At 48.4% G+C, this 21,805-nt stretch overlaps 1 protein-coding gene across 1 annotated transcript in view; it reads right to left on the minus strand.

The window, feature by feature from the left end:
* Positions 1 to 21,084, minus strand: part of KCNN4 (potassium calcium-activated channel subfamily N member 4) — a 154,588-nt gene extending 133,504 nt beyond the window's left edge. The window contains exon 1 of the mRNA XM_063942517.1: positions 20,279 to 21,084. Within this exon, the coding sequence (XP_063798587.1) occupies positions 20,279 to 20,569 (291 nt within the window). The 5' untranslated portion in view covers positions 20,570 to 21,084. The remainder of the gene's footprint in view (positions 1 to 20,278) is intronic.
* Between the last annotated feature and the right edge of the window lie 721 nt (positions 21,085 to 21,805).

Here is a 21,805-nt window from a genome sequence, read left to right on the forward strand (position 1 = left end):
ATAGCAGAGAGAAGAAGGAGAGATGGATAGCGGAGAGAAGAGAGGGAGATGGATAGCAGAGAGAAGAGGGAGCGATGGATAGCAGAGAGAAGACGGAGAGATGGATAGCAGAGAGAAGAGGGAGCGATGGATAGCAGAGAGAAGAGGGAGAGATGGATAGCAGAGAGAAGAGGGAGAGATGGATAGCAGAGAGAAGAGGGGGAGATGGATAGCAGAGAGAAGAGGGATAGATGGATAGCAGAGAGAAGAGGGAGCGATGGATAGCAGAGAGAAGAGGGAGAGATGGATAGCGAGAGAAGAGGGAGAGATGGATAGCGGAGAGAAGAGAGGGAGATGGATAGCAGAGAGAAGAAGGGAGAGATGGATAGCGGAGAGAAGAGGGAGAGATGGATAGCAGAGAGAAGAGGGAGAGATGGATAGCAGAGAGAAGAGGGAGAGATGGATAGCGGAGAGAAGAGGGAGAGATGGATAGCAGAGAGAAGAGGGAGCGATGGATAGCAGAGAGAAGAGGGAGAGATGGATAGCAGAGAGAAGAGGGAGAGATGGATAGCAGAGAGAAGAGGGAGAGATGGATAGCAGAGAGAAGAGGGGAGAGATGGATAGCAGAGAGAAGAGGGAGAGATGGATAGCAGAGAGAAGAGGGAGAGATGGATAGCAGAGAGAAGAGGGAGCGATGGATAGCAGAGAGAAGAGGGAGAGATGGATAGCAGAGAGAAGAGGGGGAGATGGATAGCAGAGAGAAGAGGGAGAGATGGATAGCGGAGAGAAGAGAGGGGAGATGGATAGCAGAGAGAAGAGGGGGAGATGGATAGCAGAGAGAAGAGGGAGGAGATGGATAGCGGAGAGAAGAGAGGGAGATGGATAGCAGAGAGAAGAGGAGAGATGGATAGCAGAGAGAAGAGAGGGAGATGGATAGCAGAGAGAAGAGGGAGCGATGGATAGCGGAGAGAGAGAGGGAGATGGATAGCAGAGAGAAGAGGGGGAGATGGATAGCAGAGAGAAGAGGGAGAGATGGATAGCGGAGAGAAGAGAGGGAGATGGATAGCAGAGAGAAGAGGGGAGATGGATAGCAGAGAGAAGAGGGAGAGATGGATAGCGGAGAGAAGAGAGGGAGATGGATAGCAGAGAGAAGAGGGAGAGATGGATAGCGGAGAGAAGAGGGAGAGATGGATAGCAGAGAGAAGAAGGAGAGATGGATAGCGGAGAGAAGAGAGGGAGATGGATAGCAGAGAGAAGAGGGAGAGATGGATAGCAGGAGAGAAGAGGGAGAGATGGATAGCAGAGAGAAGAGGGGGAGATGGATAGCAGAGAGAAGAGGGAGAGATGGATAGCAGAGAGAAGAAGGAGAGATGGATAGCAGAGAGAAGAGGGAGAGATGGATAGCGGAGAGAAGAGAGGGAGATGGATAGCAGAGAGAAGAGGGGAGATGGATAGCAGAGAGAAGAGGGGGAGATGGATAGCAGAGAGAAGAGGGGGAGATGGATAGCAGAGAGAAGAGGGAGAGATGGATAGCAGAGAGAAGAGGGAGAGATGGATAGCGGAGAGAAGAAGGAGAGATGGATAGCGGAGAGAAGAGAGGGAGATGGATAGCAGAGAGAAGAGGGGAGATGGATAGCAGAGAGAAGAGGGGGAGATGGATAGCAGAGAGAAGAGGGAGAGATGGATAGCAGAGAGAAGAGGGAGGGATGGATAGCAGAGAGAAGAAGGAGAGATGGATAGCAGAGAGAAGAGGGAGAGATGGATAGCGGAGAGAAGAGAGGGAGATGGATAGCAGAGAGAAGAGGGGGAGATGGATAGCAGAGAGAAGAGGGGGAGATGGATAGCAGAGAGAAGAGGGAGAGATGGATAGCGGAGAGAAGAAGGAGAGATGGATAGCGGAGAGAAGAGAGGGAGATGGATAGCAGAGAGAAGAGGGGGAGATGGATAGCAGAGAGAAGAGGGGGAGATGGATAGCAGAGAGAAGAGGGAGAGATGGATAGCAGAGAGAAGAGGGGGAGATGGATAGCAGAGAGAAGAAGGAGAGATGGATAGCGGAGAGAAGAGGGAGAGATGGATAGCAGAGAGAAGAGGGAGAGATGGATAGCAGAGAGAAGAGGGGGAGATGGATAGCAGAGAGAAGAGGGAGAGATGGATAGCAGAGAGAAGAGGGGGAGATGGATAGCGGAGAGAAGAGGGAGATGGATAGCAGAGAGAAGAGGGAGAGATGGATAGCGGAGAGAAGAGGGAGAGATGGATAGCAGAGAGAAGAGGGAGAGATGGATAGCAGAGAGAAGAGGGAGAGATGGATAGCAGAGAGAAGAGGGGGAGATGGATAGCGGAGAGAAGAGGGAGAGATGGATACCAGAGAGAAGAGGGGGAGATGGATAGCAGAGAGAAGAAGGAGAGATGGATAGCGGAGAGAAGAGAGGGAGATGGATAGCGGAGAGAAGAGGGAGAGATGGATAGCAGAGAGAAGAGGGAGAGATGGATACCAGAGAGAAGAGGGAGAGATGGATAGCAGAGAGAAGAAGGAGAGATGGATAGTGGAGAGAAGAGAGGGAGATGGATAGCAGAGAGAAGAGGGGGAGATGGATAGCGGAGAGAAGAGGGAGAGATGGATAGCGGAGAGAAGAGGGGGAGATGGATAGCAGAGAGAAGAGGGAGAGATGGATACCAGAGAGAAGAGGGAGAGATGGATAGCAGAGAGAAGAAGGAGAGATGGATAGCGGAGAGAAGAGAGGGAGATGGATAGCAGAGAGAAGAGGGGGAGATGGATAGCGGAGAGAAGAGGGAGAGATGGATAGCGGAGAGAAGAGGGGGAGATGGATAGCAGGGAGAAGAGGGAGAGATGGATAGCAGAGAGAAGAGGGAGAGATGGATAGCGGAGAGAAGAGAGGGAGATGGATAGCAGGGAGAAGAGGGAGAGATGGATAGCAGAGAGAAGAGGGGGAGATGGATAGCAGGGAGAAGAGGGAGAGATGGATAGCAGAGAGAAGAGGGAGAGATGGATAGCGGAGAGAAGAGAGGGAGATGGATAGCAGAGAGAAGAGGGAGAGATGGATAGCAGAGAGAAGAGGGGGAGATGGATAGCAGAGAGAAGAGGGGGAGATGGATAGCAGGGGGAGTGGGGAGATGAATAACAGGGAGTAGAGAGGGATATGGATAGAAGGGAGAAGAGAAGGAGATGGATAGCAGAGAGAAGAGGGGGAGATGGAAAGCAAAGAAAAGCGGGATAGATGGATAGCAGGGATGAGGGGGGAGATGAATTACCCGGGAGGATCAGGGGAGATGAATGGTATGAAGGCGAAGTAGTAGCACTGAGACAATCGGGATGCGTTTATGTGTCTGAAAATCACGCCGATCAACAGGGACTATTCCCACTCATAGGTGTCCACAACACCCATAAAGTGGGAATAGAACCTGTGGCAAGCGCAGCGAGCCACCGAGCCCGCAAGGGGCTTCGTTGCACTCACCCCCCACCCCTCTGGCCATCCAGCTGGGATCCCACCGTCGGTATTGTGACCGGCAATCTCCTGACCGCTAGTCACACATACCCACCCCAGACAATCAACTAACCAAAAGATTGCATTACAATTTGTTAGAAACAATTAAAAATATCATATTTACAGTAAAAATAGAATACTTTACTCACAATCCTGGATTAGCAAGATTGGATCCCGATAATTTACCAATCCTGTGATTTCAAATTGTTTGCGAGATTACAATCCCTACCTATAATCTAAAAAAAGCCATACTGTAGCTTCTGAACATTTGTTTCAAACTTTTAATAGATCTATGTAGCCATGCTGAACCCATCACTGATAGTAGAGACATGAGAGCTGGACTGACCATAGATTCAACTCCATCCATGATTCATACAGTTTGTCACTAACATTTTGTTTGCATTGTGATACTATGTGACATAGGGGTCAGTGATCCCTCCTGCAAGTATTGTGTATGCTCTGTACATCACAAAGAAGTCTCAACACAATATTCCAATTTCCAAGCCATGAAAAGCTTACGCCAAGTAATGTTGCTTTATATATGGGTTACATGGCTGCATTTATGGAGTGCATATGGGGGTCAGTCCGAGTTGATCGCTCGCTAGCTACTTTTTGCAGCGCTGCGAGCAGATAGTTGCCGCCTATAGGGGAGTGTATTTTCACTTTGCAAGTGTGCGATCGTATATGTAGCAGAGCTGTACAAAAAAGTTCTGTGCAGTTTCTGAGTAGCTCTGGACTTACTCAGCCGCTGCGATCACTTCAGCCTGTAGGTGTCCGGAAGTGGCATCAGACTCCCTCCCTGCAAACGCTTGGACATGCCTGCGTTTTTCCAAACACTCCCAGAAAACGGTCAGTTGCCACCCACAAACGCCTTCTTCCTGTCAATCTCCATGCGATCGGCTGTGCAAATGGATTCTATGTTAAATCAACGATCTGCTTTGTACCCGTATGACGTGCATGCGCATTGCGGTGCATACGCATGAGCAGTTCTGACCTGATCGCACCGCAGCGAAAAAACCTAGCGTGCGATCAGGTCGAAGTGACCCCCATTGTTTCCCCTATAAACTGCACCTTTCTTTTTATTTAAAAGCAATGACACATATTACCACTCTCAACTTTTCTAAGTGTTCTATGGCCCTCATTCCGAGTTGATCGGTCGCAAGGCGAATTTAGCAGAGTTACACACGCTTAGTCTACGCCTACTGGGAGTGTATCTTAGCATCTTAAAAGTGCGAACGAAGTTTACGCAATATTGCGAACAAAAAAAACTTAGCAGTTTTAGAGTAGCTCCAGATTTACTCTGCCTGTGCGATCAGTTCAGTGCTTGTCGTTCCTGGTTTGACGTCACAAACACTCCCAGCGTTCGCCCAGACACTCCCCCGTTTCTCCGGCCACTCCTGCGTTTTTTCCGGAAACGGTAGCGTTTTCAGCCACACGCCCATAAAACGCTGTGTTTCCGCCCAGTAACACACATTTCCTGTCAATCACACTACGTTCGCCGGTGCGAACAAAAAGCCGTGAGTAAAAATCCTTTCTTCATAGCAGAATTACTTAGCGCAGTCGCAGTGCGAACATTGCGCATGCGCTCTAAGCTGATTTTCACTGCGATGCGAAAAAAAAGAACGAGCGAACGACTCGGAATGAGGGCCTATGTGTTTAGCTAGCCAGGTAGCACGGTTGGTATCAAGGGTGTAACTACCATAGATTCAGGGAGTGCAGCTGCTATGGGGCCCAGATCTGAAAGGGGCCCACCTATAAATCAGAATTTGCAATACTTTATCTCATATGCTGGGGCCCGCTCATCGCAGGGGAAGGCCGCCCAGCATGCTAACCGCCGCCCCCCCCCCCATCATCTCCGACCGCGCGCTAATTGCGATCACGCCGCAATTAGTGCACGGTCACAGAAACTAGGGAAGCCTCCTGCCGGTGCAGCCTGGCTGCGATGGCAGGAGGCCCGCCGCCATCTTTTTGATCGGACCGGATGTGGGCCCTGCGCATGCGCCTGCATCATCATTGTAATTATTGCAGTTGGATCGCAATTTGCAATCCAACCTGAATGAGGTTCATAGACTGTAAGCTCCACTGGGGCCGGGACTGATGTGAATGACTGAAATATTCTCTGTGCTGCACAATGGCCGTCATTCCGAGTTGTTCGCTCGCTAGCTGCTTTTAGCAGCATTGCAAACGCTAGGCCGCCGCCCTCTGGGAGTGTATCTTACCTTAGCAGAATAGCGAACGAAAGATTAGCAGAACTGCGACGAAATAATTCTTTGCAGTTTCTGAGTAGCTCCAGACCTACTCCTAGATAGCGATCACCTCGGTCTGTTTAGTTCCTGGTTTGACGTCACAAACGCGCCCAGCGTTCGGCCAGCCACTCCCCCGTTTCTCCAGACACTCCCGCGTTTTTTCCTGGCACGCCTGCGTTTTTTAGCACACTCCCTGAAAACGCTCAGTTACCACCCAGAAAACCAACTTCCTGTCAATCACACTACGATCACTCGAGCGTTAAAAAAACGTTGCTCGAGCTTGTGTAAATCTCCAAAGTTTTGTGGTAAATTACTAAGCGCATGCGCGTTGCGTACCATGCGCATGCGCATTTTTCACCTAATCGCTGCGTTGCGAAAAACGGCAACGAGCGAACAACTCGGAAGGACCACCAATATGTGTGCACTAAGGCCCTCATTCCGAGTTGTTCACTCGCTAGCTGCTTTTAGCAGCATTGCACACGCTAAGCCGCCGCCCTCTGGGAGTGTATCTTAGCTTAGCAGAATTGCGAACGAAAGATTAGCAGAATTGCGAATAGAAATTTCTTAGCAGTTTCTGAGTAGCTCGAGACTTACTCCTACACTGCGATCAGTTCAGTCAGTTTCGTTCCTGGTTTGACGTCACAAACACACCCAGCGTTCGCACAGACACTCCCCCGTTTCTTCAGACACTCCCGCGTTTTTCCCAAAAACGCCAGCGTTTTTTCGCACACGCCCAGAAAACGGCAAGTTTCCGCCCAGAAACACCCACTTCCTGTCAATCACAGTACGATCACCAGAACGATGAAAAAACCTCGTTATGCTGTGAGAAAAAATACCTAACTTTTGTGTAAAATAACTAAGCGCATGCGCTCTGCGAACCTTGCGCATGCGCAGTAAGTGACTAATCGCAATATAGCGAAAATCGTCAACGAGCAAACAACTCGGAATGACCCCCTATGGGGGTAATTCTGAGTTGATCGCAGCAGGAACTTTGTTAGCAGTTGGGCAAAACCATGTGCACTGCAGGGGGGGCAGATATAACATGTGCAGAGAGAGTTAGATTTGGGTGTGGTGTGTTCAAACTGAAATCTAAATTGCAGTGTAAAAATAAAGCAGCCAGTATTTACCCTGCACAGAAACAAAATACCCCACCCAAATCTAACTCTCTCTGCAAATGTTGTATCTGCCACACCTGCAGTGCACATGGTTTTGCCCAATTGCTAACAAACCTGCTGCTGCGATCAACTCAGAATTACCCCCTATGGGGGTCATTCCGAGTTGTTCGCTCGTTATTTTTTTTCGCTACGGAGCGATTATTCGCAAATTGCGTATGCGCAATGTTCGCAGTGCGCCTGCGCCAAGTAAATTAGCACAAAAGTTTGGTATTTTACTCACGGCCTAACGAAGATTTTTCTTCGTTCTGGTGATCGGAGTGTGATTGACAGGAAGTGGGTGTTTCTGGGCGGAAACTGGCCGTTTTATGGGAGGTGCAGAAAAACGCAGGCGTTTCAGGGAAAAACGCGTGAGTGGCTGGAGAAACGGGGAAGTGTCTGGGCGAACGCTGGGTGTGTTTGTGACGTCAAACCAGGAACGAAACTGACTGAACTGATCGCAGTGTAGGAGTAAGTCTCGAGCTACTCAGAAACTGCTAAGAAATTTCTATTCGCAATTCTGCTAAGCTAAGATACACTCCCAGAGGTCGGCGGCTTAGCGTGTGCAATGCTGCTAAAAGCAGCTAGCGAGCGAACAACTCGGAATGAGGGCCTATATACAGTAAGTAACTGCTAAGAAATACAGTATATAGTAAATGCAGGGTACAATACTGATGTTCAGGAGACTATAAAAGTAGCCATATGGGGAAATACAGGGACGTTCAACACTAGCACTGAGTTACAGGGATCTGGTTATGTAGTAATAAGATGTCGGCAGTGGCACACAGTGACCTGGTTATGTAGTAATAACATGTCGGCACACAGTAAAATGTTGGTCTGCTCTGCACCTACCGGCATGTCGGATTATGATTCAGTTGATTTTCATCTAACAATTATCAAGCGCGGAAGACATCTTGGCCTTGGGACCAATCATGCCTTGGTATTGGGTCAGTTGCACCACATTGCTTCAGATGGGTCAGTTGATTTACAGACAGACACAATACCGACAGTCATAATCCCAACAGCCATTGACCGACAGTCAAAATACTGACACGGCTCGAAATACCAACATTCATTATGCCGACATGTTCAAAAATGCCGACATAGTCAGAATACCGACATTTGAAATGCCAACGTGTCAAAATGCCGACGTGCGTTTTTACCTATGCTGACATTGACACAATAAAAACAGAAAAACTCATGTCGGTATTTTGACATGTCGCCATTTCAAATGTCAGTATTCTGACTATGTCGGCATTCTGAACATGTCAATATAATGTATGTCGGTATTTTGACGTGTTGGTATTTTGACTGTAGGTCAATGGCTGTCGGGATTATGACCGTCGGGTCATAACAGTATGTGATGAGCACCAGGCTATTCAGTATTTGTATGTTCCATTAACTGCAGAGCGGCGCGACGGGTACCGGTCACACCTGCCATTCAAAGGTAAGAGACTGGGACGGTCCAGTGTGTGGGAAGCTCTGGACATACCCTCTTATCATGCACAACCTTCTCACACTTAGCCTGAGCCGCTATATATACATAGAGCAGTAGCGGTTCTTGCCACGGGCAAGCAGGCTTTTTGCCCGGGGCGCCGCTGTCCCCAGGGCATCGCCGCCGCCTTGGCAAGAGCCGCTACTGATCCCTGCTCTCCTCTCCCCGGCTGCAGCAGGCGCCGTGGGCTGTGTGGGCGCCCGCTGCAGCCGGCTCCACTGACAGACACTAGAGGTCATAATTGACCTCTAGTGTCAGTGCGGCGCTGGTAGAGGAGAGGAGCTGGCGGCCAGAGACGGAGGGCAGCGCAGCAGCGGTCCGGAAGCAGGAGCGGGCTGGTAAGTATTGTGTCGTTTTTTTAATTTTTATTGTGTGTGTTTGTAAGCGGCGCTACTGGGGCACAGCTACAGGGGTCACAACTACTGGGGGCACAGCTACTGGGGGCACAGCTACAGGGGTCACAACTACTGGGGGCACAGCTACTGGGGGCAGAACTACAGGGGGCACAGCTACAGGGGGCAGAACTACTGGGGGCACTACTATTGGAGGCACAATTACAGGGGGCACAGCTACAGGGGCACAACTACTGGGGTGCAGCTACAGGGGGCTCAACTACTGGGGGCAAATCTACTGGGGGCACAGCTAGGGGGCACTGCTATTGGGGGCACAGCTACAAGGGGCACAGCTACAAGGGGCAAATCTACTGGGGGCTCAGCTACAGGGGGGCACAGCTACAGGGGGCACAGCTACAGGTGGCACAACTACTGGGGTCACAACTACAGGGGGCACAACTACAGGGGTCACAACTACTGGGGGCACAGCTACTGGGGGCAGAACTACAGGGGGCACAGCTACAGGGGGCAGAACTACTGGGGGCACTACTATTGGAGGTACAATTACAGGGGGTACAGCTACAGGGGCACAACTACTGGGGTGCAGCTACAGGGGGCTCAACTACTGGGGGCAAATCTACTGGGGGCACAGCTAGGGGGCACTGCTATTGGGGGCACAGCTACAAGGGGCAAATCTACTGGGGGCTCAGCTACAGGGGGGCACAGCTACAGGGGCACAGCTACAGGTGGCACAACTACTGGGGTCACAACTACAGGGGGCACAACTACAGGGGGCACAGCTACTAAGGGGGCACAACTAATGGGGGCACAGCTACAGGGGGGCACAAGTACAGGGTGATAACTGTGGTCACGCCCCTATTTTTGGGTGCGCGCCTTCAGGGGGGGGGCACAGGAAACTTTCGCCCTGGGTGCCCTGACATAGAGGTATTCCTCATTTCATTACAGACATGCTCTGGTCAGCTGCAAAGTGTCTCTGGTAATAATAGGCTACAGAAAATCACACTAATATACGAGATCTACTGTAGCAGTGTTTTCTAAAAAATAATTCTGTGCAGAATGTGTCTACACTATATATATAGTACCGGATTCCTCACAGATAACGTCTGATCTGATAAACCCATGTAGCAGCTTACTGTAGACACTCAACCCTATGTTTATGAGAACTTCGAGAAGAGAACTTTGTACAGTTAACTATTTCTGCTGAGACCATGTAAGTGCTGGGCCTGCCTCATTCATTCATCTGCTGCCAGAAGGGTGGCTGGGGAGAGCTGGGATTCAGCTGGTTCTGTAATCAGCGTCGGTTACACACTTCTGACATAGCGTCACTTGTCAGGGAGGTGTACACTTACACGAGGACCCTCCTGACGGCTAAGCTGACTCATCAACTTTAACGAAAGTACTGCACTGAATTCTGTAACCAGTATATTGGTGGTTTTTTTTCATAAACTTATTGCCAAGCGGAAACGGTTGCGGTTTGTTGGATCGACAGTTACTAGGTCGACAGTCATTAGGTCGACCACTACTGGTCGACAGTGACTAGGTCGACACCTGAAATAGGTTGACACGATCGTTAGGTTGACATGGAAAAGGTTTTTTTTTAAATTTGTTTTGGTGTCGTTTTCTTCGTACAGTGTCCGGGAACCCAGTTTAGTGCACCGTGTCCCCTCGCATGGCTTACTTTGCACGCTCGGCACGGGTTACTATTCCCAATCGTAGTCCACGTGGATTGCAAAGTATGAAAAAGTAAAAAAAAATGACAAAAAAATGTGAAAAACTTTTCATGTGTCAACCTTTGCCATGTCGACCTAGTAGCCACGTCGACCTAATGTCCATGTCGACCTAATGCATGACGACCAATAGTGGTCGACCTAATGAGTGTCGACCTAAGTGATGTCGACCTAAAGACCGTATACCGGGGAAACAGCAGGTTGCATGTGATTTAGCCATCTTTAAGTATCCCTGCAAATTAAGAAGAGCCTAACGCAGAAGAAATCGGAGATATAGGGGAAGATTTATCAAGCCTCGTAGAGAGTGTTGTTGCCCATAGCAACCAATAATCTTCTAGCAGGCATTTATCAAGTACATTCTATAAACTGATTGGCAGAAATTGATCGGGTGCTGTGGGCAACTTCTCAACTTGTCCGCTTCTTCACTATTCAGAACGTTTGATACATCTCCCCCATTATTCTTAAAGGGAACTATTTACCAAGCTAGCTTAGCTTGTTGGAGCATGGTCCAGATAGCTCATGCCATATTAAGATGGCATTAGCTGCCTGATCACTAGGGATAGAACAACTTCTGCAGGCTCGGTGCTCCTCCTGTAGCCTCTTTACGCAACATGTTGCTGCAGCCATCAGGACCAGGTAAGTGACCGGTGGGCCACCAGGGATGTTAGATTATACTTACCTACATTTCTTTTCTCCTCTCCGGGAGATACCGGAGAGGAGAAGCAGACGGGTGGCAATGGGGGTGGGGCTGAGCAAATTGCATCATTAGGCCCCGCCCACTGTGTGTGTGTGTGTGTGTGTGTGTGTGTGTGTGTGTGTGTGTGTGTGTGTGTGTGTATTATAAGGTCGACAGTAACTAGGTCGACAGTTATTAGGTCGACTGCTATTGGTCAACAGTGACCAGGTCAACACCTGAAATAGGTTGACACGGTCATTAGGTCGACATGAACAAGGTCGACATGGAAAAAGGTCGACATGAGTTTTTTTTTAAAAATGGGTGCCGTTTTCTTTGTAAAGTGACCTGGAACCCCAATTACTGCACCGTGTCCCCTCGCATGGCTTGATTCGCTCGCCATGCTTTGGCCATGTTTAAGGCAGGTTACTATTCCCAATCATAGTCCACGTGGGTCGTAAAGTATGAAAAAGTTAAAAAAATTCTAAATAATAAATAAAGTCGACCTTTTTCCATGTCATCCTTGTCCATGTCGACCTAATCACCATGTTGAACTAATGCATGTCAACCAATAGTGGTCGACCTAATGAGTGTCGACCTAAGTGCTATCGACCTAAAAACCGGATCCCCCCACTGGACGTGAAAATATTGCAATTGGGCAATATTTGCATAGGGGCGGAGCTTCAATGACGTGATTAGCGTCATTAGGCCCTGCCCCCTCGACTGGTTCCGCGATTTCTCCCTATTTAGCTCCTCATTCTGCCCACTTCACTAGGAAGTGGGCAGAATGCGGGAGGGGTGCCCACTCTTCCGGTGCTGCGAGGGACTATCCGAGAAACCGGGTGTCTCCCGCAGAATCCGGGAGAGTAGATAAGTATGTGTTAGGTTGACATTCTATAATGTCGACATGTCATCCATATAGACCTGATAAGTGTCAGCCTAACACCCCTATACCTTAACCAACAGATAAGCACCCCTATATGCTATTAAGTAAAACCCATGTGCTTAGTAGCCCAGTGGAACGTACTGTATGTAAACTGGACGTTTCACCTACCCACAGACGGGAATGACATTTTCTAAGTGGAACAATGAAGTTATAAATAATCTATGAGGAGAATGTAATCTGTGAGGTTCAATTTATTCATGAATTTTAGCCATGCCTCATGGACAGTAATGTAACATTGGGCCTAATTCAGACCTGATCGCTGTTGTGCAAAATCGCACAGCGGTCGACTATCGACGACTGCGCATGTGTACGGATCGTAATGCGCAGGCGCGAGGCCAAACTGTGAAAAAATCCTGCATCTTTTTTGATCACTAGGCGAACGAGATTGACAGGAAGCGGGTGTTTGTGGGTGGTAACTGGACATTTTCTGGGAGTGTCAGGAAAATACAGGCGTTCCCAAGCGTTTTCATGGAAGGTGTGTGACGTCAGCTCCGGCCCCGATCAGCCTGTTTCTATCGCACTGTAGGAGTAGGTCCTGGGCTGCGCGCAGACTGCACAGACTGGAAGAATCATTAGATGGTGAGTGAGGTGCGAACGGATTTGCAGCTGTCCGGCGTACGCAGACTTGCACGGGGCGGTTTTTCACTCTCTCTGGGTGACAACTATCCAGTCGTAAACCTCTGCAAATTTGGTGCAAAGAGTTCCGATCAGGTCTGAATTAGGCCCTATATTTTAGGGGAAACACTATCTTGTAGGGCGAGCGGTGATAAGTTGCAGTGGGGGAGGCAGATCAGCGCTCGACGAGCCTGTATGCAAGATAAGGGCAAACATACAGTATCAGAGTCACTAAACGGAACTTGCAGACAAAATTCAAGGAGCACAGACGGCGTGGATGGCGTTAAAAAGAGAACAAGGAAAGAGCCCTATCTGCAGTGGCGTATCTATAATGGGTGCAGTGTGTGCAGTGTACACGGGCCCCTGGGTCCAGAAGGGGCCCACACCGCACACACTGCACCCATTTCTCCTATATACTCACCTTTATATCCACATAAGGGCCCCCATTTCCTCCGTAGCCGGCAGCACAGATAGTGCTCTGAGCACTAGAGAGACTCTGGCAAAGCGCTTGTGCAGGTCTCAGAAAAATGGCCACCGCGCCATTTTTCCAATCACCTGCGCAAGCACTGTTGTCTCTGACACTGTGCCAGAGTCTCTCTAGTGCTCAGAGCACTAACTGCGCTGCCGGCTACGAAGGAAATGGGGGCCCAGGCCCGCACACAGAGACTGGACATGGGTCCCCTCCTCCGTAGATACGCCTCTGCCTGTCTGTGAGAGATTAAATATTGCCAATGCTCATGAACAATCATAAACGTCCTCATTAATGTGACTGGTTTCTAGTGGCTGAACAGGCGTTGGGGGGGCATTTATCACTGGTCGCTTACTGAGTGTGATGTGGGCGGGATCTTACTAGCCAAGATCGCGATCCTATTGGCTGGATGTATTATCCAGCACCCACAGGTACAAGGGCTCCGAAATGAGTTCATCTCTGCATTGTGCTGGGAGGGCTGCTGGGGACGCTGCACATGTGCTGTCTGCTCAGACCACGCTGCACAGCGGTCAGGGGTACGCTCTGCCCGGCTAGGACTGTGTTGTGTTGCCCATAGGTAGCTGTGGGGGCCAGTATTGGGGATGCATCACATTCCGGATATTGGTCAATCGGGGCAGCATCGCATCACCCATAGAAACCGATGGGGGGTGCGGCTGTGGGCAGCAATGGAGGGTCCCTCTTTCTTACATTCAGGAGATACCGAAAATTTGCGGCTAACCCCCGGGTGATTTTCGGGGATATAGCTGCAAATATATTTTGATAAATGGGCCCCTTTTTACCATGAATGAGGTATTAGCACACTGTGTGTAGGTGACAGATGAGATATAGGGGGAGGATTATCGAAGCTTGGACAGAGATCAAGTGGAGAGAAATAAAGGGGTCTACAGATGGAGCCACGCATCACAGACGGGGGCGTGCGTGCGCCTGGCCTTGCCGTCCAGTGTAAAGAGAAGCTCCCATTCACTTTGAATGGGGGCGCGTGCGCGTCTACGATGCACAGGCTCAGACTGGCCCACAGGGGTACAGGGGAAACCACCGTCAGGCCCCACTGCCTGGGGGCCACCCCTCCTCGAGGGATCAGGTTCCAGACTGTGCACTTGAATTATATATTATACATATGTTACCTTATACTGCACAGGACTATGATGTATTCTCTACAGTACATTGCTGTCATTAATCTGGCACATTATCATGCATGCACTAGCATTAATTACTATATAAATTATCAAGGAGTCCAGACCAGGTACTCTATAATGGTTAGCCAAACCTCTGTGGTGGCTGGCCACACCCCCCTTGTAGGCTGGCCACACCTCTAATCATGGGCCCCTACCACTGCATACCCCCGGACGCACTGAGTCACAGACGGAGCCACGATTAGCGTGGCTCCATCTGTATGTACTAAGTCTTGGAGAGAGATAAAGTGAACGGAGATAAAGTACCAGCCAATCAGCTCCTAACTGTCATTATTCAAACACAGCCTGTAACACTGGGGGTAGGATCTTACTGGCTGGTACTTTGGGGCAGATGTATTATACCCGTGCGTATCGCGCATATATAGCGCTACCTGATTCGCCTCTTTACCAAAGAAAAGCAGGAAGCAGTAGCGATGAGATGTATTAACATCTCGGATGCCAGGGTGGTAGAGTGAAAACTCTCCTCTCCGGAGATCCCTGCTTGACCCCCTACAGTGCTCTGTGTCTCCACTACACACGTGTAAGATCTCGCTACTATCGCGTGATGGCTGCAGGTGTCGGAGCGGTCAGTGCCACTGCCCCTTCATGCATTTCCCCGCACATCGGAGATAGCAGCACTGATAATGACTGGGCTCATTACATTCACATTTCCTCCTACATACTTGCGGGAGAAATGTGCGCTGGTGCCGCTTCCCTCCTACAACGACCTGTAATATTATACAACTACCCCTTTATCTCTGTCCACTTTATCTCTCTCAAATGCTTAACTGCCATCTTACAGGATTTTTTTTTAAATGACATAAGAGCTGGTTGGTTGGTACTTTATCTCTCTCCAATCTATGATAAATCTGCCCATAAACCCGAAATGACACAACTTTTATCCTGGCATAATTAGATAAGCCCCACCCCTAACCCACCCAAACCACACCCTCAGCCAAACAAGACATTGCTCACATTCTAACAAAGTCCAGCCCAGAATACAGTAAGCCCCACCCCCAGGGATTGGGAGATAGACCTGTGCATCTTATAGAACCCCCATAACCCAAAGTGCGTTATTAGTCCAGTCTAAAACAACTGTCTGTCACAACAACCTGCAGCTGCTACACAACCTCTTGAGCTGCCGAGAACTCTCCTGAGATGTCAGTTGCTATTGTTATCCATGAGGTCACATGCCACAGCTGGGCAAGAGTTCAAAAAGCACAATGGTGATTGTGTAGAACTGTTTTTCCTTTGCCAACCTGTTTGTGTATAAACAGCAAATGATAGCCTGACATGGAACCGCAGGCTCCAAAACTGCTTTCACCAGAGCAAATGCCAATGATAAGTCATAGAAAGCTGGCAACACATTAATGAATTCCACTTATTACTGATTAGTAACCAAAATACACCTGTCTTTATACCACGTCTCTGCAAATTGCTAACAAATTATTTCAAAGTAAAGTATGGTTCTGGTTGATGTACAGATGAGCGTACATGTGCCCCCTTGACATATGGGCAGAGATGCATTTGCACACTCGTAGACTATGGGGGTGATTCAGATCTGATCGCTGGGCTGCTAACTTCGCTGTCCTGCGTTCCAACAGTCGCCGGCCAAGGGGGAGTGTAAATTCGCCCTGCAAGTGTGCGATCGCATGTGTACGCCGAGCTGCAAAAATTCACTGTGTGCAGTCTCTGCGCAGCCCAGGACTTACTCCTCCAGTGTGATGACTGACACTTACTCCTCCGGAGCTGACGTCAGACACCTTCCCTGAAACGCTTGGGAATGCCTGTATTTTCCCGGACACTCCCAGTAAACGGTCAGTTACCACCTACACATGGCCTCTTCCTTTCAATTGCCTTGCGTATGCCCGCACAAATGACATTTTTGCACCATCCTATCACTGACCGGCGATGACCGTTGTTGCTGGCTGACGCACGTGCGTATTGTGGTGCATACGCATGCGCAGTTTACGACTGATCGCCCGCTGTCCAAAAACACACAGCAGCAATCAGGTCTGAATCACCCCAATGTCATTTTAGCTGCACACATCTTAAGATACACATAGGCATAAGCCTAGCGCAGAGATCAAGCGCAAATTTGCTGCAATCACCATCTTCACCTTACATCCACTTTACTTTTTCACAAATGTAAGATCTCAAAAGTTTAATCTAATACGTATTTATGATATATGTAATGTCACACTAAATAATGTGCCTCTCAAAGGCACGTGCATAACTTGCATCTGTACAGCACTTGCACTTGACCGGCCCTGACCTGCATCACAAAATGCAAAACATATAACCGGAAACGCTGAACTCTAATGCAGGCTGTACTCATCCGCAAATGCACCAATTCTGCGCAAAGCGCCATCTATACCTCACACAAATTAACTATTGTGCAGCTGTAATTCAGGTGATCCAGATGATAGGTTAACAGTCAACAGGTCAAGAAGATATGGTTTTGGTTTATGCATTAGGTCGGCACTGACAAAAGGTTGACATTGTTAAAAGGTGGACATGACAATGGGCGACACAGCAAAAGGTCGACATGAGTTTTTTTGGGGGAATGTTTTACGTTTCATGCTTTACCATCGATGTAGACTCCAATTGGGAATGGTAACTTTGCCTGAAGTTGCTCGCCATGCGAGGGGACGCTGTACGCTTATTTGGGTTCTACATTCTAATATAGAGAAAATGACACCAAAATTACCTAAAATACTCATCGAACTTTTCATGTGTTGACCTTTCCCGTGCCGACCTTTTGTCAATGGTGACCTAATAACTGTTGACCTTGTAGACCACACCTGTAATTCAGGCTCTGTGTATACTGTGCGGTTTTTGGGGTCTATTTACTAAGCCTTGGATGGAGATAAAGTTGCTGGAGATAAAGTACCAGTCAATCAGCTCCTAACTGTCATTTTTCAAACCCAGCCTCTGACGTGGCGGTTAGAAGCTGATTGGCTGGTACTTTATCTCCAGCCACTTTATCTCCATCCAAGGCTTAGTAAATAGACCCCATAGTATCTAAAATTACTCCAGCACTAATTGTTCTTAAATGTAACATATCCTGAAGAAAGTTCTCTCCCAATACTCAAGAACAGGGTCTTCACATAAAATGTTTTGTTGCCTAACACCCCTCCCCCCTTATTTTATTAAACCAAATGCGTCCTTACCTTGCATTAACTATACAGCACTGACCGCTATACCCAAAAAGGTCCCAAAGTCATGGATTTAAAATACCCTATTTAGTGACTTTCACTGAGTTTCCTGGTTCCTTCTTTGGAGTGCTTCCATGGTACATTATATTATTATTATTATTATTATTATTATTATTATTATTATATAAGCTGTATTTTTGCAACACCTTACATATTATAATATTCTATCACAATACAGCACACATGAATCAGTTATAAGTGATAGGACAGAGAGCGTGAACACTCTAGCGCAGCAGTAAGTGTAACCATGTACAGCCATGGCGTAGGGCGCTGCCGCAATGGGAGGGGTCAGCGCTGGCAGGTGGTTGAGGTCCAATTTAGAAATGATTTGCATTGTGACAGAATATATATTTTTAGGCATATAACCCTTTTAGTGTATTTCCATTTTATTTATTTTTTTACAGCATATTGGGGCAGATGTATTAACCTGGAGAAGGCATAAGGAAGTGGTAAACCAGTGATATGTGCAAGGTGATAAAGACACCAGCCAATCATCACCAATATGTAAATTAACAGTTAGGATCTGATTGGCTGGTGCCTTTATCACCTTGCACATATCACTGGTTTATCACTTCCTTATGCCTTCTCCAGGTTAATACATCTGCCCCACTGTTTCTTAAGGGGGTATTTATCAAACCTCAGAGAGTACTACCTAATCATCTTCTATAGGAGCTGATTGGTTGGTAGTTTATCTCTCACAATTTTATCACTCTCTGCGCTTTGATAAATACCCCTTTCAAGATGTAAATATTAAAATGCACCAGCCCATTTGGTAACTGTACCTGCGGCTGTTACATGAATTGTTTCCATATATATTACAACAACTATATAATCCCCAATGGCTTACACTTATAATGCATACCCGCATTTGTTACACAATGTTATCAGATGTGAGCGGAAACCCCTCAGTACACCAATACTAATACATTGTTGTACAATAACATTCTGCTCACTTGTTGATTGAAATAAGTTTTTTTTTGGTTTTGTTTTTTAAACCCTACAGCAAAAGACAGATTTAAACACCGGCTTGGAAAAAGAATAGGACTTATTACAAAGTTCCACAAAAGCACAAAAACTATGGATTCAGTATAGATGTGATGTAATAGTGAGAAATGCAGAATTCAAATAGGTTTCCAATAGCAAAAACTATAGAAAAAGAAAACATCTCTGCTTAACAGCTGGACATATAAGAAGTAACAATTATAAGTGATAAACACAGCAGACACGACCATCACAGTAAACTAATGTTTATACAATAGAATGGATCAGAAATCAGGACATAGAACTGAACAGCTTTCCAAGAAGTTACTGAATGCAGGATGAATGACCAGTGTGCTAGAATCTCCTCTATGTACTTATGGTAAGAGGACACTACAGACATCTGAGAGAGGGAATGGCTCTGTGTGAGATCCCAGAGGATCCAACTACTATCTAGGAGCAAGCACAAGGATCTGGGTAGATACTGTAGCTGTGATCTGGACACTGAGATAATTGTTCTATTAATTAGCACCATTCCCAAATTGACTGCATTAATACTGTACAGAACAGGCGCTTTTGTGCTGTAATACTAATTTGCAGATCATTATATGAACACTGTATGTGGAGAGCCTCAGCAGCACAGTACTGCATGTCCTGTTCCTAAAACCCTTTCTATTAGCCAAAATAATACTATAATGCAGAGTCTGGAATTATAGTGACCCTGGATTCCTCAAGATGTGCACTTGTTGTAAAAACATTTTCTGCAGATGACTTCTTGCAATAACTCTGTTCCATCAGTGACCCCTGTGGTCATTATGCTCTCACCTACAAGTGCAGTCTAGACGGGACATCACTATGGGTGACATAAAACTTTCCCTGTGGGCACTTGCCTGGCAGGTGTACACTAGTGGGGACTGGGAACACCCCCCCCCCCCATAAGTTTATCCCTGTGGTCACTGGGCACTTACCTGGCAGGTGTACACTAGTGGGGACTGGGAACATCCCCCCCCATAAGTTTATCCTTGTGGTCACTGGGCTCTTACCTGGCAGGAGTACACTAGTGGGGACTGGGAACACCCCCCCATAAGTTTATCCCTGTGGTCACTGGGCACTTACCTGGCAGGTGTACACTAGTGGGGACTGGGAACCCCCCCCCCCATAAGTTTATCCCTGTGGTCACTGGGCACTTACCTGGCAGGTGTACACTAGTGGGATCATCTCCCCCCTAAGCTTATCCTTGTGGTCACTGGGCTCTTACCTGGCTGGTGTACACTAGTGGGGACTGGGAACACCCCCCCCCCCCCATAAGTTTATCCCTGTGGCCACTGGGCACTTACCTGGCAGGTGTACACTAGTGGGGACTGGGAACACCCCCCCCCCCCCATAAGTTTATGCCTGTGGTCACTGGGCACATACCTGGCAGGTGTACAACACTAGTGGGAACATCTCCCCCCTAAGCTTATCCGTGTGGTCACTGGGCTCTTACCTGGCAGGTGTACACTAGTGGGTACTGGGAACACCCTTCCCCCCCATAAGTTTATCCCTGTGGTCACTGGGCTCTTACCTGGCAGGTGTACACTAGTGGGAACACCCCCCCCCCCCCCCCCCCCCCCCCATAAGTTTATCCCTGTGGTCACTGGGCACTTACCTGGCAGGTGTACACTAGTGGGGACTGGGACCCCCCCCCCCCCCCCCCCCCATAAGTTTATCCCTGTGATCACTGGGCTCTTACCTGGCAGGTGCCATACCAGAGCAGCTCCGTGTGCAGGACCATGAGCAGTATGCCCAGCAGTGCCAGGAACAGTGCCCAGGCAGACAGCTTCTTCTTCTGCTCCACCAGCACCTTCCTCTTCTTCAGCTTGCGCAGGTTCTCGGAGGGGGGCTCCCAGAGGAGGTCGACTTTGGGCTGGGAGTTGAGGATGGAGATGTCGGTGAGCTCCTTGCTCTGCATGTCGCTGCGGGCTGTTTTCCCCCGGGATGCAGGAAGGCATGGTGTAAGCAGAGGCCAGCCGCTCCTTCCCATCTGCTCGTCTGGCAGTAGCTCCCGAGCCCCGGCCCTGCCCGGCTAGCAGCAGAGACAGCTAAGGAAACCACAGCTTCCTGGCAGCAGGGAGGGGACAGTATACTCCCCCGCTCCCTGCACCGCTTCTTACCTGCCTCCCGACTTCCCCAAATAATCCTAAATCTCTCCTGTTTCTAGTTATTTATTATTTAAGATTTATTTATTTATCTATCTATTTATTTATTTATTTATTTATTTTACTTTTCCTCTTCTTTTAAAGTCGTTTCACTGTTTCTGCTCTGACTTTCTCACTTCTCCCATTTCTCTATTCGTTTCTGGCCCCTTTGCAAACTTTCTCTTAAATTTTGTGCACTCTCCTTACTGAGTCCTGAAAGGACTGAGCTGTCACTTGTCCTGAGCTGTCACTTGTCCTGAGCTGTCACTTGTCCTGAGCTGTCACTTGGCTGCTATCTGTCCAACACTCCTCCAGCTCTCCTTCTGTCTTATCTGTCCCCCCCACTAACATTGTTCTCCAACCAGCTTAATGACTTTGTTTTAATGTGTTCAGCCCATGCCCGCAGGGGGAGGGAGGTGAGGAGGAGGCACGAAAAAATAATTCGTTTAAAAAACAAAAAACAAAAAAAAGTTTGCATGACATGCATTAGGAAGCTAGGAAAAGTTTTTATGACTGAACAGGTGCATCCAATGTGCAGGACCATAATTAGTGCACGGTACAAGTTTGAAGAGCTGGGAATTAATATTTTACTGTAGGTTAATTTGTTTAAATTGAGGACTGGGGGGGGGGGGGGATTAGTCATCAAATTAGTATGTGCTAATATTTCTACTTACACCTCTTGTAATCTGTCACAAGCACCCTGGGGGTCATTCCGAGTTGATCGCTCGCTAGCAACTTTTTGCAGCGCTGCGATCAGATAGTCGCCGCCTATGGGGGAGTGTATTTTTCGCTTTGCAAGTGTGCGATCGTATGCGCAGCCGACGGCACAAAAAAGTTTTTTGCAGTTTCTGAGTAGCTCTGGACTTACTCATGCTGCATTCACACCGCAAATGCCGGGTCCTACCCGGTAAGACAAACGTGTACTTACCGGGTGGGATCCGGCATTTGCGCTCCGTTGCAGGCTTCCCGACCCGGCAATATACCGGGTCGGTTGCCATGACAACGGAGGCCGCAGCAGCAGCAGGGGCGGGGGTGGAGGCGGCGTCGGGAGATGAGCTCATCTCCAGCGCCGCCTCTCCCTA

This window comes from Pseudophryne corroboree, chromosome 10 (assembly GCF_028390025.1).
Source record: "Pseudophryne corroboree isolate aPseCor3 chromosome 10, aPseCor3.hap2, whole genome shotgun sequence".
Taxonomy (NCBI): domain Eukaryota; kingdom Metazoa; phylum Chordata; class Amphibia; order Anura; family Myobatrachidae; genus Pseudophryne; species Pseudophryne corroboree.